General features: G+C 54.5%; 1 protein-coding gene across 3 annotated transcripts in view; it reads left to right on the plus strand.

The window, feature by feature from the left end:
- Positions 1-11,265: 11,265 nt before the first annotated feature.
- Positions 11,266-27,276, plus strand: part of Cpne5 (copine 5) — an 83,580-nt gene continuing 67,569 nt past the window's right edge. The window contains exons 1-3 of one of the 3 annotated variants that reach the window (XM_057751193.1): positions 11,266-11,866; positions 23,398-23,438; positions 24,335-24,381. In XM_057751193.1, the coding sequence (XP_057607176.1) occupies positions 11,772-11,866; positions 23,398-23,438; positions 24,335-24,381 (183 nt within the window). In that variant the 5' untranslated portion in view covers positions 11,266-11,771. Of the gene's footprint in view, positions 11,867-16,839; positions 16,931-23,397; positions 23,439-24,334; positions 24,382-27,276 lie in introns of those variants that run through there. The other 2 variants (XM_057751195.1, XM_057751196.1) reach the window with 2 other exon arrangements.

A 27,276-nucleotide genomic window follows, 5' to 3' on the forward strand; every position in this document is an offset into this window, starting at 1 on the left:
TGAGGGACCCGCTCCTGCTGCTGTGATAGAGTACTGGCCAGAAGCAGCCGGGGGAGGAAAGGGATTTTTTTCGTCTAGTCTCAGGTCACAGCCCGTCATCCAGTGAAGACAGGACGGGAGAACCTGAAAAATGAAATGGTGGCCACGGAGGGAGAGACACTGCTTACTGGCTTGCTTCCCTGGCTTACTCAGCTCCCCCCCCCCTTTTTTTGTTTTGTTTTGTTTTTTTGTTTTTTTGAGATATGGTTTCTCTGTGTAACAGTCCTGGCTGTCCTGGAACTCGCTCTATAGACCAGGCTGGCCTCAAACTCAACAGAGATCCGCCTGCCTCTGCCTCCCAAGTGCTGGGATTAAAGCGGGCGCCACCACCGCTACCGGGCTCAGCTACCTTTATTAAATAGCCCAGGCCCACCTGCCCAGGGATGGCGCTGCCCACAGGGGGCTGTGCCCTCCCATATCAATCAACAATCAGGAACCCCCCCACAGGCCAGGTGAAGGCGGTTCCTCCGTTAAGTCTCCTCTTCCCTGGTGTGTCGAGTTGATGAGCTAGCACAGGGTAGGTGTGCTGAGGGCCACAGTCATCCCCTGTTGCTGTGGGCCTGAGGCCTAATATCGTGTGGCTTTGCTTCCTGACACAGTGCCTGAGGTGGCAAAGTGGGCCAAGTGGCAGTGAAGGGAGGAAGCCCTGGGGTCCTAGTACGGCTGTGAGGGGACCTGGAAACACGGCTTTACTTACAGACCGTGTTGACCGACAGGTTCACAAATAGCTGGGAATGACCTTGATCCTCCAACCTCCTTTCCAAAAATAGGGATAGAGGCCAGCCTTGAACAACGGAATCACACTCATGCAGAACAAGTGTTCAGAGAATGATCTGTACTGGGAACACTGGTTAAAGGCAGCTTTTGGTAATAGACATTAAAGCCATCACACACCTAGGGCTGCATGCGTGTGTGTTGCATGTGCGCATGCGTCTGCTCATTCCACTGCACCCCACCTCTCCCGCCCCCAGCTTCTCTGCCAGTCTGCCAGGAGCCTGCACTCACAGCTCTCTCCCCTCCCTGCTCTGACCTCACAAGGCCCGGTCTTCTTCCTATTCCACGCTGCCTACCCGCACCTGTGTGATGCTTTGAGGTTATTGCCGAGTGAATCAAAATATTCTCCATCAGGAAAAGATGGAGGCTCGCTGGCAGAAATAGCTACCCCGGAGTCACAGCCCCGGGCTTTGACTGGCGCGGCAGCAAAGCCTCTTCCACTCAGCCCTCGGGAAGGCCTCAGCTTCGTTTATTTTTGGATTGTGGCTCCAGAATATGTCAAAATAGCTCTTCCCACAAATGGCGAATGGCTCCTACCCTCAGATCCTCGAGCCAATCTGAGTCTCTCGGTGGTCCCTCTGGCACCGCGCTGCGGCTGTGGAGGAGGAAGCATGGCCAGCACATCTGTTCAGCTGGGCGCTTCCTGCCAAGAAGCACTCTCTGCCCTCAGCCACGTTCCATAGAATGGATGTCTGTTTAGCTAAGTGCCAGGACAGAGGACGTCCCAGGGACTCTGGGCAAAGTGCAGCGGGAGAGGGAAAGCCAGGGACGTAAGGCTGCTTTGGTCTTGTGGAGAAATTAGGTTCCTGTTTGTTTTTCCAAACTAGTGACTCAGAACCCCTAGTGGCAGGTCTGAGACTAGCCTGGCCTACGTGCTGAGTGAGATCCCTGTCTAGCCTGGCCTACGTGCTGAGTGAGATCCCTGTCTAGCCTGGCCTACGTGCTGAGTGAGATCCCTGTCTAGCCTGGCCTACGTGCTGAGTGAGATCCCTGTCTAGCCTGGCCTACGTAGTGAGTGAGATCCCTGTCTAGCCTGGCCTACGTGGTGAGTGAGATCCCTGTCTAGCCTGGCCTACGTGGTGAGTGAGATCCCTGTCTAGCCTGGCCTACGTGGTGAGTGAGATCCCTGTCTAGCCTGGCCTACGTGGTGAGTGAGATCCCTGTCTAGCCTGGCCTACGTGGTGAGTGAGATCCCTGTCTAGCCTGGCCTACGTGGTGAGTGAGATCCCTGTCTAGCCTGGCCTACGTGGTGAGTGAGATCCCTGTCTCCAGGGGGAAATATTAGACTCCTGTCTGGGTGGGAGGGGTGGCTCAGGGGTCAAGAGCGCTTGCTTCTGCAGCTGAGGACCAGGATTCTGCTCTCAACACCCATAGGAGATTCACAGCTGCCTGTAGCTCCCGTCCCTGGGCAGCCACCACCCTCTGCTGGCCTCCACAGCCTCTTGTCACAGTGTACACAGTAAGCACACTCGCACATTAAAATCACAATCATTGTATTAAAGACCCTGTCTTTGAGTGTGTGGATCCAGGAGTGAGAAATCTTTTGTCACCTTGGGAACCGCATGCCTTCTGGAATTTGGTCTCCTTGTCCATAGGCTAACATTTGATCTAGGCCTTTTGAGCTTCAAGTCTGAATGTAGGTCAATCTGAGAAGGTTTCCTCCAGCTGCCAAGTTCGCATTTAGCATGTTATTTTGGGAGTCTGCCACTAGAGGCCGCTATGAATATGGTTTAGTCTCTAGGCAGCGTCAAAAAGCTTACCAACACCTATCATGGTTTTACTAAGCCAAGCCAGCTGCTCTTGGGATGTGGAAAACCAAAGATTGCTCAGATTGCGACAGACTAGAATCGAGATGTGAGCCCAGCAGAGGAAGCCTAAGAGTGCTGCACGGGTCTAGCTCCATCGGTTGGTCTAGGCAGAAGCTCCCAGGCCCAAGTTGCAGGAAGCCTGAGCTGGGCTTCACTGTGTATATACCTGGTCCTAATATTCCATCTCCTCCTGGCTGTTTAGTCCTCCCCTGTGTGGCAAAGTCATTCTTTCCATGGTAATCTGGAGCCCCTCATTGACACCAGCCAGAAAATTATTTCACTTGAGAAAACAGCTCAACTTGTGTATTTCTGTCTTTAACACCTGACCTCAGAGGTTGCCCTCGTTATACCCATTTCTGGAAGAACAAACTGAGGACCAAAGCCAAGGGTTGCAAAGCTCAGTAGAGTGAGTGAACGAATGGAACGAGGGGCCAAAGCCACAGCTAGGAGCAGATGTGGGGTTCCTAGCTGTGCGTTTAGCTTTCAGTTGTCCCCACCTTCCACACATAGAGGGAGCAGATGAGGGTTGGGAAAGAGCCGGCCTCGCGGGGGTTTGGGGGGAGTGGGCTCAAGGGGCATCACCCTGCCTGCTCTGCCATCTCAGGCCTCTTCCCAAAAGCAAGCCTACTGGGGCCTAGGGCACACGTAACGCTGACTGGTGTGTTCATTGGGTCATAAGTGTAATAGCCGCGCCACTGCCCAGCTCGTGGAAACCATTTTCCTCTCTATGAGGATCTGGCCGGGCTCCATTAAGACCTGGGCCCTGTGTATTTCGTGCAGGCAAAGGCAGCGTGGGGGAGGGGCCAGGGTTGGCGGATAAGAAAAGCCATCAAAGGAAAGAATCCAGAGTTCGCGGTTGTCTTCAGCCACACTCGTCCTGAAGACTGTGCTTCTGTGTCCCTCTTTGGGGGCGTAGGCTTGAGGAGGGACTTGGCTGATGAAACTCATTTGGTGGGAGGCTGTACACTCCTGGTTCCAGTGGACTCCCAAGGCAGGGTGGCGGGGTGGCAGGGTGGCGAGATTCCCTTCCTCGCTGATCTGCTTTGTCCTCTGTCACAGTGGAAATTTGCATATCTTTCTTTGCCCCCTCCTCCCTGCAGCTCAAAAAATTAACAGTTTTTGGAGCCAGAATTGGTCAGCCCTTGGCTGTGGGAAGGTCCTTCCCTAGCCTCAGATTGTTTGCAAAGTGGGCATCCCACACTCATGCGAAGCCCCACTGACCTAAGTACCTGGGATCTTACATTACTTATTTCTTTGCTAGTTTATTGATTATCGTGTGCGTATGTGGGTGTGGATGTCTGAGGACAACTATGGGTTCTGGGGGACTGAACTCAGGTCATCAGACTTGGTGGCAAGTGCCTTTACCCAGAGCTATCCCACCATGCTTTTATGGTCCCTGCTTCTCTCGGGAGCTCCCAGCAGGCCGTCTTAACTGGAATCTCCTACAGACACTGGAGGAGATGTGGGCACGGGCACACTGTGAGTGAGTGTGTGCCTGCATGCGCGGTGTGTGGATCCTAGAGCCCGGAAGTAGACCTCTGACCCTACTGTCTGCGATCTGAGGCGGGAGGGTGGTGAGAAGCCTGCCCTAGGCCGTTGGCAGCTCCTGAGCCTGACACCTGAGCACACACGGGCGGGCACTGATGGAATGAGTTACTGGAGCCCCGAGAACAGACATTACCCTCAATCGGAGCAACTGCTCCCGGCCAGAGCAGCCACCAAGTGCCTGATGAACTGCTGGGGGTGGGAGGCAGAGCTAATAAACCCAGGGAAATCACGGCAGGCAGTTGAAGACTCTAGTAGGCACACCAGGGCAGGGCCGCAGGGACGCCAGCTCGCACACAAAGCCGGGCTCGTGGCATTCTGTGCACATTTCAGTAACCTCCACAGCCAGGCAAGCAAATATAAGCGGCTTGGCATGAAAATCAATTTAGAGCTGATGGAGGAAAAGGTTGTTTCATCCTTGGTGGCTTCACAGTGCAGGTCCAGCTAGGAGAGAGGCTAGGGAGCAGGGATGACAGAACATCAGGGCTGTGGGACAATGACAGCCCCATCCCCAGCCATTTTTAGGTGCCCAAGGGAGGCAGTACCAGGGCCTCTGGAGCCAGTTAGGGGAGATGTCAGAGTTTTAGGGATGGAATTGGCCAAGAGGCTGTGTCTCCCTGCTCCTCCTCGGTTTGAGTGTGCCAGTCAGGGAGACATCTTGCTCGCTGGTGGGAGGCTGACGGTACAGGGAGGGGCTAAGTTTGCTTTTGAGCTTGAAAACAGATGCAAGGAGTCAGTCAGTCTTCCACTTCCTAAGATGCTCAAATCAGGGGAGATGGTCTTCCATGAAGCAGGGAGTCCTGCAAGCCCCAAAGCAAGCCAGTCTGTCGCACCAGGGAGGGAACTGTTTTCAAACGGAAAGGATCTGTGGTCATAGCTCAGTGGCAGAGTGTTCGCGGGCATGGGCAAGACCCGGTTTCCATCGCTAGCGCTGCAGAGGGAGTTGGGAGGGAGGAGAAAGATGAAAATTTAGACCCAGCAACAAAAGAGAGAGTGCTGAGGTCAGGTAAGGCCAGACAATGGAATCATGGTAAGGTGTTTGTGTGTGTGTCTGTATGTGTGTGTGTCTGTATGTGTGTGTGTCTGTGTGTGTGTTCACACAAAGCTGGAGAGGAAAGAAGCGTCTACTGAGAGCAGCGCTGGTCAGATCCTGGAGTCCATGCTAATCCAGAAGAGGGGGGACTCAGGGCCTCCAAGTTAGCTGGTGTGGAGCCTGTTGGCAGGGGCGAGGACATGGAGCTCCTTGTGGGGTCAAATGTTTGTGTGTTAAGATGAAAGTTACAGCAACCATCCTTCCTTGAGGTAAGATGATTCATGCCTAAAATCCCAGCACTCGTGAGGTTGAGGCAGGAGGATAGCCTACGAGTTCAAGGCCAGCTAAGGCTACACAGTCAGCTGGAGGCCAGCTCGGACCTAGACTGGGAATATAGCTCAGTTGTGAGAGGGCTTCCTGAGCATGCTCAGTCCTCAGCACCACATAAAACCAGGTACCTGGAATCCAGTGCTCCAGAGGTGGGGCCAGGAGCATAGGGAGTTTGAGGCTAGCCTGGGCTATACGAGCTCCTGTCTCCCAATAACAATAATAACAAAACAAACAAACAAACAAAAAACAAAAAAGACTAATTCGAATCTGAGCTTTTATTAGCTTTTATTGCTAATTACTCATGGGCAAATGACCCTGAAGAGATTTCTTATCCTCCATGGGCCTCAGTTTCCAGATCTGCAGAGCCAATTTTTAAGGCCTTTGCAGTACTGAGGTTGGTGATGCCATGACAACGGCACCAAGCCAATACTGGATTAAGTTTGTGAGGGAGGACAATCAAGGGAGGTGACAGGCCGTGCTGTCTACACTGGGATATATTGAGACCCAGAGATGGGTATTCCTCTGAGGATCAAGAAAGTCTGCACGGTGTCAGGGTTTGGGCCTACCAGACCCTAAGCTTGGGTCTTGCCCCTGCATCTTAGCTTTGTGAGCTTGGGAGAATAAAGTCAATGAAGTGGCCCAGGTTCCTAACTTGTAGAAATGCAGCCAATGCCATCCCTTTGTCTGCAGCTTCCTCAGGAGGGAAACACTAGGGATGGGGGTCTGCCCTGCCCTGCATGGAACTTCTACATGCTGTGACCCCCCTCAGTCCTCCACCCTGGACACGGTCAGGTGCAGCCCCTCAGCCCTCCACCCCAGAGACGACCGGGTGCAGCCCCCCAGTCCTCCACCCTAGACATGGTCAGGTGCAGCCCCCCAGCCCTCCACCCTGGAGATGGTCGGGTGCAGCCCCCCAGCCCTCCACCCTGGAGACGGTCGGGTGCAGCCCCCCAGCCCTCCACCCCGGAGACGGTCGGGTGCAGCCCCCAGCCCTCCACCCTGGAGACGGTCGGGTGCAGCCCCCAGCCCTCCACCCTGGAGATGGTCGGGTACAACAAGCGGAGGGAGCAGGAGTAGAGATTTGTTAAGTGGGATGACAGTGGCCCCACTTGTGAGGACTGAGTGGGCAGCAGATGTGAGATTCTTGCTGTGTATTTGTGGCAGGTTCTCAGTAAATAAGACGGAGACATCCAAATCCCTTCCTTGCTCTGAGGCCCTGGCCCCAGACCCCAACAGTGTCAGCCAGATCTTTGGCACACAGTCCCCTAGCTGCGATCGTGACATATGCAGAATCAGTATTTAATGATGTGTGTGATGGACAGTCCTCTGACGGCACCGGTGCCTGGACTCTGGGGGCCCTTATGAAGGACTCAGCATTTCCAAGAGCAAGAGTGGGAATCTCAGTCACTCATTGGATGAATCGAGCACCTGCCATGTGTGATCTATTTGTGACTGCACTGGCCTCGGGAGCTGGGAACCAACAGTTTGTGGGAAGCTTTTCCTAGTGGAAAAGAGGAAGAAAGATAGAGGTAGGCAGGGCTGAGTGACAAGCTCCTGTGTCAGGGAGTGTTCCCAAAGGTCTCTGTGAAGGGTTGGGGTATTAAAGCAGACTGGGAACACCTTTCCAGGCAAGGGAAAGAAGATAGCAGGTACCAAGGTCCAGGAAGGAGGCCCGTGTGACTGGCTGTGGTCCCTGAGGTGACGGAGGAGATGCAACTGGAGAGGTCGTGGGAAGATAACCAGGGAGGGTCTTGAGCAGAAGGGTGACATGTACCGTGAGGGCTGAGTGCACTCCCTGCTTGTGAAGGTCCAGAACCTGGACTGTAAGAGCAAGAGGCCTCCATCACCTGGAGAGAGGTTGGAGGGAGGAGTGCGAGAGAGAGGCCAGCAATAGAGGTGCAGTCAGACTGGGAACGGTCCCCAGAGAAGGAAATCCTGGGCACAGCAACTTTCCATGCTTTGCTTTGTGTTGGTCGCACCAAGCGAGATGGAGAGGGAGGTCCTGGGGGACAGTGGACCCTTCTTGCCTCTTCTACCCCAGTGGAAATGGCTTCACCCCACCCTGTCTGAAGCAGGCCCTTGCTGCTCTTGGATACCTAGCTCCCAGTTATCAGTGGGGTTTCTCACTGGGGGAAGACTTGGACGATCTTGAACTCATCACTCTCTTGCTCTAAGCTTTTCAGCAATCAAAGGGGTTTAATCTCCAGGTCCCAAGTCCCTTCCAGTATTTCTATGAATGGAGGGACTCAGATCTGCATCTAGCCTCCTTCCTACTACCACAGTGGTTTCAAGTCCCCTGCTGCCCTGAGCCTCTCTTTCTCCACCTGAGGCTGCCATGCACAGTGGCACAAAGCTGTCTGCTGCTTAAGAACTTCCAAGTAAGCAGGTAAGTGGGGCTTAAGTGTAGCCCACACCTGCCAACCCCAAGGCTGTGTTCACGCAGCAGACAATGCTCTCAGGTGTAGTGCGGGCACCCCTACTATGTCCCCTGTCCCCTTGCACACTCCAGGCAGATCCCAGGGCAGCACTTACTCAAAGTGCCTCTGGAAGGGCGGGGAGAGGAGGGCGGTGGCAGCAGCTGCCTCTTCTGCAAGGAACTCGGCCCTCAGTGCTTTCTCCTCCTTATCGATGCGGCGAGTTGCCTCTCAAAATTGCTCTGCCATCATTAACACCACGAATCAGGTCAGAGGAAGGCCGTCTGCAGTCTTGGACGCAAAGGCAAAGTGCTGATGCTGATTATCCGACATCTTCCTGACACGGCCCATTCCGTGCTTGTAGTTCTTAATGAGAGGGATGGCAGGGCTTACGTGGTGGGTGGGCCAGGGTCAAGGTTGCTTCTAGTCTGGGTCTCAGGACCACAGAGCCAGTCTAGGGCACGTGTTAAGTCACCAGAGGGCTTGTCTGGATGTCACAGGTGGCCCGGCGACCACAGTACTGTTTCACCTTCTAGAGAACAAATTCATCCAAGGGCAACACCCAAAGGGTTTGCTCTGCCAGCAATGAATGATTCATTTGAGCAGAGGCCAGAAGCCATTCTCCTGAGACTCACCAGCAGGTTCTGGACCTCACTGGTTGGTTGGCCATGGGGCAGAGAGGTGCCTTTCAGAGTACCTCACCATTGGTGCTCCCTTTTGGACAGGCTGGTGGCAGCCAGAACCTAGCGTTGTGGACACAGCTACCTCCACCAACCTTTAGCCTCAAACCTCCCCCCGACACACACACACCATGGTTGCCAGGCACAGATCTCTGGCCTGGGCTCTACAGGTCTCCTTGAAGAATGCAGCTCAGCCTGGCTCTGCCTCAGAAGTTAAGTCCAGGGTACTCGTGCTCATATCAACCCGCTGAAGTCTGCAGCTCAGGCTGAGACCTGCCTGGCTCTGGGACAGTCGCTGGCACTCTGTGGATCAGGCTAGAAGCCTCAGAAGGTGCGTCCCTCTGGAGCGGGGCAGCCATGGAGCTGACAGCTGGCAGAAGCCACACAAGCATTCCCCTGCTTGGGCAGACGGGGTCTGAGCAGTGCTGGGCCCTCCCAGCCGCCCTGCTTCCCCTGACAGCTCAAACCTCTCTGTCCAGTCTGTTTCAGGGAAAATTCTAGCATCCACTCCTGAGCCCACTCTCACGGCCATGACATCATCACCGCCCCTACAGGCTCTCTTTCTGCTTGTCCCTTGATCCCTAACCCTTTATGCCAATTTCTGCAGCACTCCTAAATGCCGCCCAGTTCTGTCTGCATGGCCTGAAGCCTCACTACCCTGGGACTTTTAGGAATAGATATCATGTCTTTTTGCCCCTTGTTATTTTTGAGACAGGGACTCTCTATGTATCCCTGGCTGTCCTGGAACTCTCTCTGTAGACCAGGCCAGCCTCAGACTCACAGAGATCCTCCTGCCTCTGATTCTGGAGTGCTGGGATTAAAGGTGTGTGCCACCACAACACCACATCAGGCTATTTATTTATTTATTTATTTATTGCCTTTTTATTCAAGCCTAGGACAGGACTTAACAAAGAAGCTACCAGATGCACTCTGTTCTGTTTTGCCAAAGAGAGCCAACAGAAGCACCACAGTCAGTAGGGATGGAACAATACAGACTCCATGCTTCTGCAATGACATCCTGAAGTCACTGCTCCAAATGCTGTCACTTTCCAAGGTCATCAACAGACTTTTAGCTGAGCAACCACCCTGCCTCTCTATGGCTGCCACCCCAAACAGGACCTGGGGGGGGGGCTGTTGACCTGCGCGGAGCTGTTGACCTGCGCTCTTGTTCCATGCCACAGCACGCCTGTGGTGAAGGGGGTAACCTAATTTTTGCCCAATCATTTAAAATTGTGTTTTAAAACAAAGCCCTAACCATAAATGTTGGCCAGTTCCTTCACGTCTTTATCCCACGATCTGGCGTTAGAATCTGGACTCATCCTAAGAACACACACAGTGTGGCGCTGGGCCCAGTGGGAACTTCTCTGGCTCCGCCATTCACTCCATCACATTACCGTATCAAACAATAGCTCCAGACATATATTGACAAGCAGCTCACTTGTGGTTCAGCTGGATTTTGTTCTATATTTGAAATTAATTGAAAATTGAAAAACAATAAAAATAAGAAAAGAAGGAAGTGGAGACCGAGTTGTTATTTCCCCAGGGAGGACCCCAGGCTCAACCCAAATGTGAGTCATTGTTATCCCCACCCCTTCTCGGTTTGTTTCCCCAGGGAATCCCAGTGCCCGCCTGCGTACCCCAGGTGACAGAACCGAGTCCAGCTGATCTAGAGCTATAGGTAAACAGAAACCACTTGTGCAAACCCAGGGAAGGTGCTCTGTGTGTTTCAGCTCTGGCTGACTGACGTGCTGAAAACTGATTTCAAACAGCATACGTGTGGATCTGTTCCGAGTGCCTGGCTGTCAGAAGACCACCACTGAAGGCGACAGTGGGGTGGCGGGCGAGGAAGTAGAAAGCTCCTTCTCAGCAAAGCTTACACTGAGGCTGAGGAGGCGCCACGGGTGGATTTTCTGGAAAGGAAACTGCGTGCACAGCCTCCAGGAGACAGCTTGGCGCTGCAACCCCAAGCCCAAAGGGCAGGCCTGGCCAGGCAGGAGGCTCCAGGCGTGGCTGGGATGACATGGCCTGGGAGATGTTTTGACCCCCCCCCCCCTACCCAATGCGGGGCTCTGAGCCTGGTATACTGAGAGCTGGTTGCAAAGCCCAAAGAGCTGAGGCTATTCTCTCAGTCTGGAGGAAGCTTCCAGACCTGGGGGTTGGCTCAGCCCCTATGGTCACGATGGGTGGAGGAGGACGGAGGGGCTGGGTAAAGGTTCGGGCGACTGGCCAAGACCAGTGTCGGCGGGCACCAGAGGTGGATGGGCAAGTGTCCACTGGCCCACCCTACCTGCGTGGGAAACCACACCAGCCCTCCTGGCACCAGATTCGTCACCGGGAGATGGAAAGCCAGCTCTAGGTTTAGACCCTTGCGTGGTGGCGCGCACACTCAGCAGAGCCCTCTTCTCCGAACCCCGCCTAGATGCTGCCCAAACAGGTACCCCTTGGACAGTCTCCCTCCCCCAGCACGCAAACCCTGGACAAGTGGGGTGGGGGACTGGCGCAGAGCAGCGCGCGCCCTGGAACTGTCTCTGGCTGTCGCCAGCCCTGTCCCCGACATCCAGAGCCGCGTCTCCACGCCCGCCACGCGCGTGCACACACACGCGCGCGCACACTCGCACACACACATACACACCACACACACACACACACACACACCCGCTCCCACACTCGCCCCGCGCAGACCCCGCCCCGGCCCCGCCCCGGCCCCTGCGGGCGGCCCCTCCGGCGCCCGCGGACCCCGCACGCAGCGCGCGCGGCTGGCGGGAGGCGGCGGCGACTCCGGGCACATTTGATTTTCCCGCAGTCCGGGCGCCCCAGAGCCGGAGCCCTAGCAGAGGACGTGGCGCTGCGCCTCAAGCCCGAGGCGGCGCGGTCCTAACCCCCCGAGTCCCCACGCCCCCTCCGCGTCCCCCTCCCCGCTACGCCCCGGCTCCCTCGCCGCGGCCCCCGCCTCCCCGCAGCAGCTCCCGCGCCCCGTTTCTCCGCGGCCCCCGCTCTCCACCCCCTTCCCGCTCTCACTTCCCACGCCCCCTCTTCGCGTTCCTCTCCTTCCCTGGCCGCCCAGTCCAGGGCTCCAGCCGCTCCGGAGGAGGCGTGAATCGCCCAGGAATATTGACTAATTTGGGGTGAGGTGGGGGGACAGTGGGCGATGGAGCAGCCCGAGGACATGGCGTCGCTCAGCGAGTTCGACTCCTTGGCGGGCAGCATCCCGGCTACCAAGGTGGAGATCACCGTGTCGTGCAGGTGAGCCGCCCGCCGGCCGGGTCCCCCCTGCTCCGCCCCGGATCGGAATTCCTCTGTCCCCACAGCTTCCATCCTTTGCTTAGCGAGTCGCTTTTCAGTGTCCTGGTCTCTCAGGCGCCCGATGTCTGTCTTTGGTCTTCGGAGACCCCCTTACCCAGTGGCGGGTGGTGACGGCTGAATGGGCAGCCAGGCAGGGGTCAGGTTCCCAGAAAGTTTGTGTTCAGAGCTGTTGCTTCCAGGACAGCAGGAAGACACAGGAACAGGGGTCCCAGAACCCGAGTGGGAAGGGGAGGAGCTGCCTCAGGGTCTTGCTCTGGCGCTCTCTGATTTACCCTTCCCCAAAAGGAGGAGAGTGACTGGCTTCATCCTTCCCAGGCGTGACCCACTGTGCCTCTTGTGACCTCCCTCTCCCCTCCTTCTGGTCTATGCCCCAGCCTCCTCCCCACTCCTCCACTCTCTTAGAACCCAGGATTTTAAAGCCTTCTCTTTCAAGAAAGATCAGCCGGGACTCTCTCATAGTGCGGGAAGCCCTGGCGAACTTAAGAGTGGCTCCATTAAAAACCAGTAACTCGGTGGAAAATCTTAGACCAAAGGAGTGAAGGGCTGATGGTGAAAATGTCAGAATCCGCAGGCAGGGGTGTGTTCTGTAGGCTGCCACCCCCGAGTCCCCTGTGACACCGTACAGGTTGGGAATAAGTTCTCGGAGGAGCTGGGTGCCCCGAGGGTGAAGAGGCCTGTGGCTGACCCTGGACACACTGCTTTGACGGGTCTGTGAGGGACACCGTGGTCCAGATATAGCTCACCTTTTGTACCCTGGTTCCGGATCACTCACCTCTGCTTCTTGCAGGTCGCTGTTGAATTAGGCTTTGTCCACCCTCATGTGCCTTCAGCTCTGAGTGGCTGAGTTGAGACACCGAGGAAGTGTAGGTAGAGCCTGAGATGCTGGCCTGGGCTGTAATTGAGGATGGGTTCTGGGGAGACACTTCCTGAGGACTTGAGGCGAGGGCTGCTGGGGCGGTGTCCCTAGCCAGGTTCTCCAAGGGGCCTACTGTGTGTCCAGCCTGCCCTCACCTCTTCCCACGCAGAGAATCTGCCTTCACTCTGCTGGGAGGTTCCCGATGCCCATTAGCGCCAGCCTCACCTCCTCATCTGTCAGCAGCTGCGAGCTTGCCCTCCTCCAGCACACAGCCCTGCCTCCTCCTTCAATCGCCTGTCGCCTTCAGGCTCTTCAGTTGTCTCTCGGAGCCTTCCCACCTCTGGGCCTCTGAACAGCCTGTTCCCTACCCCGAAAGGCTTTGTGCTTTTCCATTTCCAGGGACACCCTCCTCTTGTCCCTAAAGATGCCAGCCTGAAGCCCTGGCTTCTCCATCCCTCGGACCCTGAGTGCAGAGCCTCTGCGTGAACATGGGACGCGGGGATGCCCCTGGGTCGGCCCCGAAAGCCTTCCACGCCACGGAGAGGAAGGGTGATGGCCGTCAGACGTCTTGTGGGGGACCCCGACGTGCCGCTTGGGCAAACTTTAAGCCTCAGTTTCCCAGTTGCCATCTGCTTCCTCCCCAGGAAGCTTTGGTCACAGGGATAACTACATACGCACTTAGGACACACAGTGGGTGCAAACGCTGCAGGTAGCTGAGGTGGTAGATACAGAGGGGCTCCGCGAGCAAGTGGCCAGGGCAATCAGCCCAAGACAGAAATTCTTGGTCCCGCTCTGTTTCCTAGAAGCATCCAGGGGACAGATGTCGACACCCTGCATGAGAAGTACCTACTGTGGGAGAGTTCCCAGAGGTTGGCTTCTGGGTTGACCCTGGTATCCATCCCTCCGAAGGGATATGATCCACATTTTGTCGAAGGCCCGGCCAGGCTCCACGTCTGCTCTCCAGAAATGGAAACGAGGGAGATGTGGTTTTGATGATGAGAGATGAGGACAGAAGGGTCACTTGGAGCAGAGAGGAGAGGTGGCAAAGCAATCGGGTGGCCTTGAACCTGGAGATTCACCTCTGGTTTGGCTGGGGTCAATGGTCCAGGATCAGGGGCAGGCAGAGACCTGCAGAGCCCGCATGGCCATCGTACCCTTTAGTCCATGCTTACCCGTTAGAGTCCCTTCTGCTGCCTGGACAGCACTCACTGGATGGACCTTATGGAGTGGAGACTTTGGGGTACCCTACCCTGAGCATCTCAGTGACCCTTTCTGGCTACTTCCTCCAGATGGGCAGCTTGGGGCAGTGTTTCAGGGGGGTTGATGAGTTCTCTGGCTCCCCTGATCCAACCCTGGAAACTCTGCCTTGTTCTGGGGCCTGTTCTGCTGTGCCTTACCTGGGCTCTTCAGCAGAGCAAGGCTGCCTCATTCAGGGCACGGTCATATACCTTTCCCAGGGACCTTGCTGGCACCTAGTGTGTGTATGCAGAAGGCAGAGGACACCATGGTGTGGACACATCAGGGCCTCTGCCTCTGTAGAGAACATCTTGGGTCAGTCTGTGGTCCACTCCCAAGGCAGTTCCAGAACAGTCAGGGCTACATAAAGAGACCTTGCCCCTACAAATAAGGCCCAAACAGTAACGAGTGTGAGCTTAACTTTAATCCCAGCATCCAGGAGGCAGAGGCACGCATGTCTCTATTAGTTCCAGGCTACCCTGGTCTATGTAGAGCTTGGCTCTATCTCCCTGGGTTCAAATCCCAGCTTTTCCTGTGATGTTGTGTGTGTGTGTGTGTGTGTGTGCACACATGCATGCACTCCAGGCTTTTGAAGATCAAATCCATATTACACAAGCACACTACCACTGAGGCACACCCAGCTCTGTTCCTGGGATCTCCTCTCTGGCCTCAGTTTCCCCTCTGTAAAAGGCATAGTGATCCCTGTCAGTTTATAGGGATTTGATGGGTCATTCTGAGAACAATGGCTGGTGTCATCAGTTAGCTGACATCAGTTACACATCAGACATGTGTATCCAAGGTCTACACATCTACAGAGATGCGGAGCCCTGGAGTTCACTTGATGTAGTTCACTTGAGGAAGGATGGCTCACGGAACTAGATTCCAGAAGACGTAGTACAAAATGTGATTTAAACACTCTCAAGCCTGGCGCTCTTCCTCCTGATGGTCTGTCCCAGATGGTTCTTGACTAGGAATGCTAGCCATTCTGCAGGCCCATTTAGAGCTTACCTGTCCTGTGACCCCTTCCTCCTCCAGAGGCCCTGCCAGGTCAGCATCCCTGTCTTCTGCTGGGAGCTCCATCCGCTCTGTGGTTTGAAAGAATGGCTTGCATTTTTCCCATTACTGGATGCCTTTGTGCTTGGAGAGGCATAAGGGCTCCTGAGACCAGGGCAGGCTGGATGTCTACTCAGGATCTCACACAGCTTTCCTTCCCCCACCAGCTGGTGGGGGCTAGTGGGTGGCTATGTTTCTTTCGCCCCAGAGGTTGATTCCTAATCTGTTCAAGCTAACATAGGCATCCCCGTGCATAGAGTCAGCCCAGCTCTGGGGCTGTGTCCTGGGCCTTTGTAGACAGGTGTGAGTTCACTCTGACATCAGGGGAGATGGCAATGGGGAGGGGTGAGCCTGAGGGCATGGTGGCAGCCAAGTCAGCATTAGGAAAAGGAGATCTGTTTAACAACTGACCACACCCAGATATTCAACAAAGCCAGGAAAGGGTGATCGCGGCTCAGATTGGACGCTTACTCCCCGTGAGCAGTTGGCATCCTTGTTACACAGACCCATACCTGTTGCGTCGATAGTAGCAGTTGCCGTCCAAGCTGGCACCTCAGATCTAAGCTGGCACCTCAGATCACACCGTCTTAGAAGCTCTAGTTTTCAGCTGCTGTGGAACAAATGTCCACGGTTTCCTGAACCCCTGACTTTACCCCCTTCCACTTCCGTGTCTCAGGGCTGGGACTTCCCCCACGGTATGATCCTTGACCAGGCTTGCTAACTGCAGGCTGCTGCAGAATGGAGGCTCATGGTCTTGCTGGTGAGGACCAGAGTGACCCTCAGCAGGCTTTCAGGGGTTGTGGTCCCAACAAGCTGCCTCCACCGTAAGACAACTGACCTCCTCAAGGTTAGGGGAAGGCTAGCTCACCCAAGGACTGTGACAGCGAGACGTGACTCCCTGGGCACATGAGAAGGGATTCCTTTCCTTTGTCCGCATCCAGACTCAGGAGCCACTTCCCCACACCCAGCCCACGTCAAGGGGAGGGATTCCACAGTGTTCTCGTGGGGAATGGGACTTCTGCCTGCCCCAGCTGCTAGAGCTTTTGGTTTTCTCTTTCCACCCCACCCCTAGTGTCTGTGTGTCTGTCTGTCATCTGTGTGTCTTGCTGTGTGTCTGTGTCAGGAATCATCCTTGGTTGCTTATCTACCTTATTCACTGAGGCAGAGTCTCTCAGTGAAACCCAGATCCTGTCTCCAGCTTCTGGGTATGGGGTTACTGCCAGCTGTCATCCCCACCAGGCACTTCTGTGGGTTTCTGGGGACCCCAGTTCCAGTCCTCATGCTTGCAGAACAAGCGTTTAAACTGCCGAGCCATCTCTCTTGCCTCCCCACTGTGGCTTTTTAGCTCCCCGACAATCCTCTGCAGTAAATTGCAGTGTTTCTTTTTGGTCTGCCTAGGAAATCAAGGCCCTTAGAAGTGGAGGCACGCTCCCGAGGTTAGCGCCAGCAGGGTCTGGAAATATGTATCCACAGCCTGTGCCCTCAGATGTCAAGAGGGTCAGGCTCTGTGGAGATCATGGTGGGACCCAAGCAGCAGCCATTGTAGGTAAGACAGGTCCTCCCTCAGGCATGGGAAAGGCCTCGCTTGCTCAGAGAAACAGAACACAGGCAACAGAAGCCTTCCACCATATCCTTACTGTAGGGCGGTTGGTTCCTATCCGCCTCTCCCTGCTCACATTCCTTCTGCTCAGCCTAAAGGGCTGATGGAGGTGGGGGAGATGACCCTTTGAGAACAGAGGGGAGGGAGGAGGAAGCCCAGGGAGCTGACAGGCTCCGTAGGAAGCCCTTGGCTGTCTGTGCGTAACAGGAAACCTGACTGCTCGTAGCCTGGACCTGAAATAACTTCTGTGAGTCTAGAGGTAAGCCATCTCAGGGCTGGTTTGTCAGCCACTTTGCCAGGAAGAACCCCACCATCCTTCTCCTTGGTTGCTGTCCAAATGGCAAGCCTCACTGTTACAAAACCCTCTGCTTCTGTACTCAGTTTAGCGGCTGCATCTGAAGATAGGAAACACACTGCGGAGCGCAGGGTCTTTCTGGGAAGGTGCTTCCTTCCAAAAAACACAATCTTGCACAGATCCGTAGCCTTCCCAGGGAGTGGCCAGAGCTGGACCTCACGTTCACTGCTGTCATTTTTGACATAAGGGAGTCTCCATCATATCAGGACCTTGTGGATTTTGGTGCTGGATGGGCGGCCATGACTTCCAAGATGGCTCCACAGGCTATTTGGCCTCCTTGAAGTTACAAGGGGAGGAGCCTAGTGTTGACCTCTTGAGGTCTGACTCCTCATATTCCCAGGTCAGGGGACAGCCAATTTGGGGACGAGGACTAGGTTTTTCAAGAAGTCATCTTGACCTCCTAGTGTAACAGGCAAGAGAAGCCAAGTTGTGCACTCTTGCCAAGCCCTGCCGGGCACCTCTGCCCTTAGTTTCCCTCCTGCCCACCCATGCAATTCCCACAGGTCTCAGTAGAACAGCGCCATGGCCTTGAGGGCAGCTGTGTCCTGGCTATCCACTTGGAGAATGTGAGGAGCCAGACCTCTAGAGGCCAACGCTAGGCCCCTTGTGATCCAGAGGTACCAGATCCCCTGGAGCTGGAGCACAGAACCACTTGATAACGGTGCTGTGAAATGAACTTGGGTCCTCTGGGAGAGCAGCAAGTGCTCTTAGCTGTGGAACCATTTCTCAGGCTCAAATAACTGTCATTAAAAAAAAATAGACATAAAACTCACAAGAGATGTGTGTGTGTGTGCACGTGCATGTGTTCGTGCAAGTGTGCGCACGCTTGTGTGTGCACGCTTGCGCGTGTTTGCATATGTGTGTTCATGTGTGTGCTCGTGTCTGTGTGTGTGTGCACGTGTGCACCTCTCGCAATGCTGGCGGTGGAACCTAGGGCCTGACAGTTTCCCTAGCAATTGCTATGCCATTGAGCACCGCGCCTCACTGGTTCTGGGAGACAGTCTGCAGTGTGTATCTTGTTCTCACAAGGCCACCTCTGTCTTCTCACCTCAGCTTCGCGGGTGCTGGGCTTACATGTGTGCACCACCATGTCCAGTTGTGCACATTTTGTTTTGTCCTTTGAGAGAGAGTCTTACTATGTAGCCCTGGCTGGCCTGGGACTCACTACATGGACCAGGGTAGCCTCAAACTCATAAGAGATCTACTTGCCTCTGCGTCCCAAGTGCTGGAATTAAAGGTGTGCACCACCAATTCTGTCCTACACACATTTTTATTAGGCAGATAACATTCATGGGTTTGTCAGCAGTAAGTTCATTCCCTTCAGATGGTGAGGCAGGTGACAGGGACCGAGACCCAAGGGGAACATGGAGAAGAGAGATTCAAGGGGCAGGAAAGGTCTTGCTCTCCTTGTAGAAGGACACGGAGGTCAGTGTGGCTGGAAGAGTATGAGCGGTCGGTCGGGGTGCACAGATGAGATCAGCGGGGAGCAGGGCTATAAACTGTAGCTTTGGGGGCCCCAGGAAGGAGTTTTGGTTTATTGTTCTCACAGCATTGGGGGATGGATCTTGTTAAGTGGTGGTTAGGATTAACCTTTATGAACACACCTCTGGTTGCTGAGCAGACCCTAGCCTGGTGGGGAGTGGGTACATCAGGAAATAGATGTGTTGCTAGGCAGGCCAAGTGCAGGGTGGGGAGGGTGGGAAGTGGCTCGAAGTAGAATCGTTAGAGCTCACTGAGTGGAACAGGAGTGGCACCAGGGGGAGAGAGCAATGGAGCCACTTCTGGTTTCTAGTGTAAACTGGTGGCTGGTGGCTCACACCTGTTCCGAGAAGCAAATGGGTGACCCCCATGAACCCATAAGAAGCTGAAATGTGGGGAGACTGTCCAGGGTGACAGATTGCCATGTGGCCAAGCAACCCAACCTGGCTGCTTCTGAGACCACAGCTTTCTCCCCTGACCCTGCATCTTGCCAGGGTCAATTATGCCAATATCTCCCAGCAGAAAAACACTGCCAGTCCTAGAAATCTCTGGGCACCTTGTGAGAACTGCTCGTTAGACCTGGCATGGTTGCTTGGCAGGAAGATGGCACAGCCAGGCAGGGAATGAGTGGGATGTGGAGGCGATGGTGGGTGTCAGACACTCAGGTCCTTCCTCCTGGCCTGGCTCCCTTGACGGCCTCCTCCTGTGAGGGCCCGAGGATATGGATGTCCTGCCGCTCCTCTCTACTGCCTCAGTGGGACCGACAGGGCACAGGTAGCCCACGTGGGCGTGGGAGAGCCCAAGTTTTGTGACATGGGTGCTCCTGGGCAGCTCCAGATCTGTCCCTTAGGATGTAAACAGGTCCTGCTGGCAGTGGGACACAGGGTCGGTTGAGTGTCCCAAAAGACCTGGCCTATGCGTGATTGGTCACCGCCCCCCCCATCCACTCCATTGACTAGATGTTTGACGTGAAGTTGAGTTTGAAAAAACAAGGTGATATCCATGTGCTCTCAGGTCCCAGGCTCTCTCTGCGTCTGTCATTGCTACCTGGTGTCACTTCATCTGTCCCTAAGCACTAGAGGCTGGGCTTATACTGGCTGCTGTCTTGCCTCAGCCTTCCAAGCGCTAGGATTCCCAGCTCAGAGAACCCTCCTTCCCTCCCTCCCTCCCTCCCTCCCTCCCTCCCTCCCTCCCTCCCTCCCTCCCTCCCTCCCTTCCTTCCTATGCTGGGGATTGAACTTGGGGCCTTGCACGTGCCAAGTGAGTGCCCTGCCACTGAACTGTAACCCTTTTGACTGATGTTCTTCTGAGACAACTAAGTTGCCATACTGCCCCTGAACTCACTATGTAGCCCAAGCAGGCCTTGGACTTATGATTCTCCTGCCTCACACTCGCAAGTGACAGGGACTGCAGGCTTAGGCTGCCAGGTTTAGCTTCCTCCTAACTTTTGCAGCCTTAAGGATTAATTTGGGAATTGGACAACAGCAGAAACAAACTTGCATCCAGTACACACGGACCAACATCAGTCTGCTTAGTTTCCAGGTTTTGTGGTCCCCGCCGAGGACCCTGGGCTAGGAATAGCTGAAGTACAGGTTCTTGATGTACCTTCCTCAGCTACAGCTCAGAGCAAGCTCAGTGCATCCATGAGAGAACCAGGGGATGTAGTTACCTCGCCCACAGCTCAGGCAAGGGCAGGGTATTCCCCTCAGCCCTGCCCATTTCCCTTGGGGTCCCTCTGCTGGGAAGTGTCACTCCCTGGTCCCTTAGGGGGTCCTCCATCACCTGCTGGGACCTCAGAGACTCCGGGCCTCACAGTCTGGTACTGTTTCTCCCAAACTCCTGAGCAGGAAATGAGTCCTTGGGGGTGGCAGGAAGCAAAGGCCTTGGCTCTGCTTTTCCAGCCTCGGTTTAAGGAACAAAAGAGGCGAAGCTCCAGGCTGCTGAGCAGACAGCTGAAGGACTTTATGGGGGGAAAATGCATTTTGACTGTTGGGGGATTCCCCCCCCCCTTTGAGCTTTCCCAAAGTAGAAAGCAGAGGAAAAGCACTTAAGATCTGGTTTGGTCTGGTCTGGTCAGTACCCCGGTGGCTGGGGCCCTGTGTAGGGCTGAAGGCCTGGTCTCCCAGGCTACTCTGACTGTGAGCTTCTGGGCAGGCTGCTCCCTCTGTCTGAGCCAGAAGTTCTCAGTGGGTTAGGTGAGGGTTAGTGGGAACCTGGCAACTGTGAGGATTCTCGGGCCGAACAAATGTGCCTTGGGGTCTTCGCTGTCCAGTGAGACATTGAAGCACTAAGACAAAGGGTTCCGACCCAGAGGGGCCTGGTGGGTGGGACAACAGCTAAATATGAGCGCACCCCACTCCAGACCTACAAAGCCAGACTCTGGGAGGGGCCCCGAGAGCCTGCCTTTTTACCCCTGGGAAGTGAAGTGAGCCCCAGGGAATGAGAGGCCTATTGCTTAACCAGTGGGCAGGCTTCTCAGGAGCCCCATGTACCCCACTGGGTTAAAGGCTACAAGGACAATGGGTGGCATCAGAGAGGGGATCAGGATGGGAACCCAGGCAGGAGTACTCACAGCCAATGGGGGCAGAAGGCAGAGCTGAAACTGGGGGTCCAGCTCAGGTCAGAGTTGGGTCTGGCTTCTTAGACCAGAAAGGGTGCAGGTGGCTATGGCTCTCTTTCTAACTTGTGAGCCTGAGGACTGACCTGTAAGTTCTAGTTAATACGCTTTTATCGATCTGAGCAGCCCTGGACTATACTGAGCCCCATTTTATAAACGGGGAAACCGAGGCATGAGATAGCCCAGTCACCTGTGCGCAGGATGCAGTTTGTCTGTCTGTAGCTAAGGGGTGTGGGGAGTATGAGGACGCTCTGAGTGTCACCCTGCACGGCCCTTGCTGCTCTGCTCTGGTTTAAACACAGGGTTTCCCTCTGTAGCCCAGGACTGCCTCCAGTTGGTGGACGTCCTCTTGCTTCAGCGTGCCGCATGCCGGGATCACCTGGTTTATACAGCGCCGGGGGATCCAGAGCTTTGCGCATGCTCAGCAGACCCTCTTCCAACGGGGCTACATCCTCAGTCCCTGGTCTCTCTTATCTGTCTTCCTCTGCTTTCAAGCTGCACTCGGCTGACTCAGGGCCTGGAGGATGGAGACAGAGCGCAGTCCCTTCCCTAGAGGGGCCCAAAGCAGTGGGGGCAGGCAGGAGGACCCACTGACTCTGAGTTGCAAGAGGGGAACCCGGTGGTGGGTTCAGGTTCAGGAGAATGGCATCAAGACAGAAGGACTGGGATCATCAGGAAGTATAGGAATGTCAGTAGCATGGAGTTCTGAGAGCTGTGCTGTCTTTGGGTGCTGGCCACCAGGGTGACTCTTGTCCCTGGCTTATTGAGAGTCCGAAGTATAGACAGGGAATCACCGGAGCCAGGAACCGTGTGCGTGTTCTTTGTTAGTGCGGTACTGTTGGTTGAACATGGGGCCTTGTGCATGCTAGGCAAGCGCTCTACTACTGAGCTACATCCCCTACATCGGATTCTTAGTCTGCTGCCTATGGGCCAGCTACAAAGCGGAGAACTCCATTTATTGATCCTCCACCTCTCTCCTAGGCTGAAACCTAGGGGCAATTCTTTTTTCTCACTCCCCTGGAAATGACTAAACTTGAGCCCCACATCCAGACTTGGAGGAATCTGATCAGCCTCGGCCCCCAGCCTGTAGGAGGCTGTCACCAGGGATGCTGGAGACTGGCCACGTATGCCTTAGCCATTGCTGCCTTTGACTGTACTGTCCCTGGCATCAGGACTTTTTGCTGCTGTCTAGAAGTGAGCAGGTAACGTGGAGGACAGCCTCTGCGTCCTAGAGTTCCAGGGGCTCAGGGGAAAAGCAATAGCAGCCTCTAGGACAGAACGGATGGATCCCTGATCCACCAGAGACGGTTTCCATTGGGCTATGTAGCTTCCTGGTGGCAGCTGTGAAGGAACACTACAGGACATGGTTCCCCAACTCAGCTTCTTCCTTTCGACGGGACAACACCCAGCCAGTGCTGACCCCCAGACAACACCTCTGTTGTGCCACTAAAGGCAATTCTAGCGACATCTCTCTCATTCTAATAAAACTCAAGATTCAAAGGCTGGGGTAAAAACCTGAGAGCTCAGAGACGCAGACTAGCAACTGGCTAACTCTCTCTCTTTGCTGCTGCCCCGAAGCCGCTCCCTTCCACACCCCAACTAAAAGAAAACCATGCTAAGCTCCTCCCTGCTGCTTCTGGTCAACTGGCTGCTAACCCCGCCTCTCTGAGCCCAGGTTAGATTTAATTAGTGCAAATGTAACACATCTTACACAGTTAACAGAGGCGGCAGAAACAAATGGAACACAACTTTACACAGTTAACAGAGGCAGCAGAAACAAATGGAACACAACTTTACACAGTTAAAATAACATTCCGCAACAAGGAAATGTCTGAGAAGGGCTGGTATCTGAGGCCGACTGAGGTTTGATTAAGTGAGAAACACCAGAGTCCAGGGCACCGTGGTGCCATCTGGGGAAGCTGTGGCTGTGGTGCGGTGGGGGGAGAACTTTGAATCTTAGGAAAGCTGGACCGGAGTCGCTTCAGGGCCTCCCAGCATCGGAGTTTTTCTTTTCTTTCTCTTTTAAAGACAGGGTTGCATATAGCCCAGGCTATTCTAATTCACTGTGTTGTCCCAGGCTGGCCTGAGTGCTGAGGTGGCAGACATGTGGCACCCTGTGTGGTTCCTGGCATTTAGTGAAGTTGAGCAAGTGTGCTGAGGGACCTGTCTTCCCTTTCCGTCATGTCCGAGTCTGGGCCAGAGGCCGTCTCCAGGCCTAGGCCTCATCACCTGTCCCCTCCATCCCGACTAATTTCTCCTTTCTCCCCTCTTTCAGGAACCTCTTGGACAAAGACATGTTTTCCAAGTCTGATCCACGTAAGTCCTGCTCCGACAGCAACAACCATCCCAGTGACACAGTGGCCTGGCGACTAGTGACAGAGGCTGCCAGCAGCTCTGAGTGCTGGAGCTGTGCAGACATAGGGGCCAGTGAGTCAGGGCTGGAGAGCGCTGCGTGGTGGTGTCCAAAGAACTGAGGAGCTGGCCCTGTTCTGCTCCCATACTTGTGAGGTCTCAGCACCTCAGAGCAGCTCAGGAGCTGTTGGGGTGTCTAGGGCAAAAAGGCCTCTGTCCCCGTGGGAAGCGGCACACTTACGTTGACCGCGGTCTGGGGGAATGAGCATGGGCTTGGGAGGACTGCGCTCCAGTCCCGAGCAGTGCTGACCATGAGCATGGGCTTGGGTGGGTCTTTGGCCTCTGCAGAGCCTCGATTTCCCCATCAGTGGAGAGGACCTGGTGACAGTAATGGGATCTGAAGGGACAAAGTGTCTCAGGTGCCATCCTCACCACGCCTGCCACTCCGCCCTCCGTCACGCCCACCTGTCCATGTGCCTCACACCTGGGAGCCTTTCTATGGCGTAGAAATGGACAGCCCTTGAGAGCTCTCCTACAAGTCACGCTGAGGTCCCAGGCCTCTTTGCCAAGCCAACTGCCGGTTATTGTGGAGAAAGAGACCCATTGTGGGACTGGAGATGTAACTCAGTGGTAGGGTGCTTGTCCATGGATCCGGGTACCAAAGTACCACGGAAACAGCAAAGCTACTGTGGTTTAGGCTTGGAGGCCAGGCTCGTACCCTCGCTCACCAAGACCCCAGTTGCCTCCACAGACACCTGCCCTTTCCCCAGACCCAACAGAATCACCCAGGCTGAGGCTCTTGACCCTCGACTTTCCTCTCGGCCTGGGATGTTAACTCATGTTTTTTTTCTCTTCCCCAGTGTGTGTCATGTACACTCAAGGGATGGAGAACAAGCAATGGCGGGAGGTAGGTGCCACCCCCTCCCCACCCAGGAATAGCCAACGCTGTATCCTCCCTCAGAGTGGACCCTCTGTGGGTACTCTACCTGAGTACCAAAGGCTGGCAGGGCAAGCAGAGGGTACAGAGACCAAAGGCAGAGCAGGACATGCCTGTCCTCGGGCAGCTCTGGCCAGAGGGGAGACGCAACTATGTCAGCTGCTTTGTGTAGCTCAGACAACAGCTTAAAGAAAGAAAGATGAATCTGGGCTCACATTTCAGAGGGGCTAAACCATGGTTGCTTGGCCCTGCACACTTGTTTGGGGGAGCATGTGGTAGGGGAAGCTGCTCACCTCATGGAAGACAGGAAGCGGAGGATGGAGGAAGTACCCAGGAAGGACAGAGCACCCAGGGACATGGCCCCACTGGCCTGCTTCCTCTACTCCATCATTCCATACAAAATCTGAATGCAGGGGGTTAAACCACTCATTAAAAAGAAAAAAATCTGTTTATTAGCTCAGAACCTTCATCATCTAACTAATAATCCCTGGGAACCTCCGCCCCCCCACACACACTGCATACATAGAAATGTGTTTTCAGCCATTTGTGCTGGCGCACACCTTTAATCTCGGCACTTGAGGGGCAGAGACAGGAGGAGCTCTGTGAGTTCAAGGCTAGCATGGTCTACAGAGTGAGTTTTCGGACAGCCAGGACTACAGAGATAGGGTAAAAGAGGAGGAGAAGGAAAACGAGGAAGAAGAAATGTGCTCTGCCAGTTACCTGCCTGTTTCTCAGTCCAGTTGAGCTGACAGCATTCACTACTGAAAATCTACCCCGACCCCAAAAGGCTCACATTTAGTTCATTCTCCACAGCCTCCCTATTAACAGTCCCAACAGGGACTCGAGGCAACTCTCAGCTGTGTGTGTGGGGGGGAACAAAACACAAGTTACACGTTTTCAAGATACGTTGGCCCAGAGAACACCCCCACCCCCATTTCAAACTGGAGGATAGGAGAAGAGCAAAAAAGGTCCAGGCCAAAGCAAGACCCCAGAGCCACCCAGCTGTGCGGACGCTAGGTCCTGTAGCTCCGTGCCTGTGGACGCACTGTGCTGTGATGTGTGCCCTAACGAGAGCCCTCTGTCTGCAGCGACACGGCCTCTCTCTCAGGCTGTGTCTCTTCCGTGCCTGAGCTTTCCTCAGCAGACACCCCACGTTTCTGTCAACTCCAGCATCCTGGGGTCAGTCAAGCGCCACTGTTACAACTTCATAACCACCCTCTCCAGAGCTACTCACAGGAACTCAGACCTGGCCCTACACCGCCCGGCTTCATGGGCTTTCCTTTGAAACCTGGGCGCAAGCCTCCATGATCTTGTCACCCCTGCGTTCCAAATGCCACTGACATCAGCGTCACACGGCCCACACCAAAGTCAGCGGCCCACACGAGCCTTGGCTGGTGGACTCTGGGTGGGTTACTGTGGAAACAACTTCCTAGGCCCCCATTCCATGCCTCAGGCACCTCAAGTCTTTCAGGTGAGTTTACAGGTTCATGAACTTTTACCTGCCATGGTGGGTTCCGGCTAACTGCTGACATGCCCTCAAGGTATCTATCTCCCTGTTGTCCCTGCTGTGCGTGGCTTCTTTGTGGGACCGTATTGGAATCTCTCTAACACTACACCTTCTGGTCCATGGCTTCAGACATGCTTCTTTTCTGGCTGTACTGTGGTTTTCAGGTCTCTCTGCCTGTTTCCTGCTCTTCTAGCTCCTCCTGTAAGCTTGGCTAAAAGCAGCCAGCAGGGTCCACGCCATAGCCTGGATGCAGTGCTGTCTTGATGTTTCCTCCACCAGATTAACGAGTTTAGTACTTTCTTTTGGGCCACCAACCAGCTCCCAGATCATGACACAGACTTATTATTATGAATGCTCGGCCTAGCTTAGGCTCATTTCTGCCTTAAATCAACCTTTTCTTTACCTTTTGCTTTGGGCTTTTTCCTTTTCTTTCCTTCTGTTATATTTCGCTGTTTCTAGTGTCTGTCTGGTGACTGCCTGGCTTCTTACCCCAGGTGTGTCTCTCTCTTTCTCCCTCATTCTCTCCTCCTTGTTCCTAGATTTCTTTTCCTCCTTATTCTGCCTGCCTGCCAGCCAGCCCTGCCTATCCTTTCTTGCCTATCTACGGATTGTTCAGCTCTTTATTAGTCCAATCGGGTGCCTTGGGCAGGCAAGGTGAAACAAATGCAACCTTTTTTCTTTTTATTCTTTTTTCTTTTGGTTTTTCAAGACAGGGTTTCTCAGTAGCTTTGGAGCCTGACTCAGAACTCGCTCTTCAGGCCAACCTTGAACTCACAGAGGTTCACCTGCCTCTGCCTCCCAAGTGCTGGGATTAAAGGCATGCGCCCCTGCAACCTGGCCAACACATCTCCTAATTAAACACACATCCTTACATGCATAATAAAAAATGCAGCATAAACAAATGTAACACACCTTCACATTGTTAAAGTAACATTCCACAGCATAAACACAGAGAAACCCTGTCTCAAAAAAAAAAAAAAAAAACCAATAAATAAATACTAAAAAAACTTAAAACAATATAGCCCCCAAGAGCATGCCGTCCAGTGACCTCTTCCTCCAGCCAGGACCCACGTTCCACAGTTCCACCTCCTGCTGAGAGTCGACTCCATCAGTGACGCCTCTAGAAACGAACCTCACAGGCACCCAGGGCTGCACTTCGCTCTTCTCCTAGGCTCTTCTTAACCCAATCAAGGTGAAAAATTTGGTCATCACAGTGGTCCTGTTCTCAAGGTTCCCCAAAGTGAGGAGACATAACCTGTCCTCAGGGATGCCCCCAGACACGAAGGGAGGAATTCAGGCTCACACTGCTCCCCTTGGTGCCTGGGGCAGGGCTCCCTTGCTCGCCCTGCATCTCCCCA

Source organism: Chionomys nivalis, chromosome 19 (assembly GCF_950005125.1).
Source record: "Chionomys nivalis chromosome 19, mChiNiv1.1, whole genome shotgun sequence".
NCBI classification, from domain to species: domain Eukaryota; kingdom Metazoa; phylum Chordata; class Mammalia; order Rodentia; family Cricetidae; genus Chionomys; species Chionomys nivalis.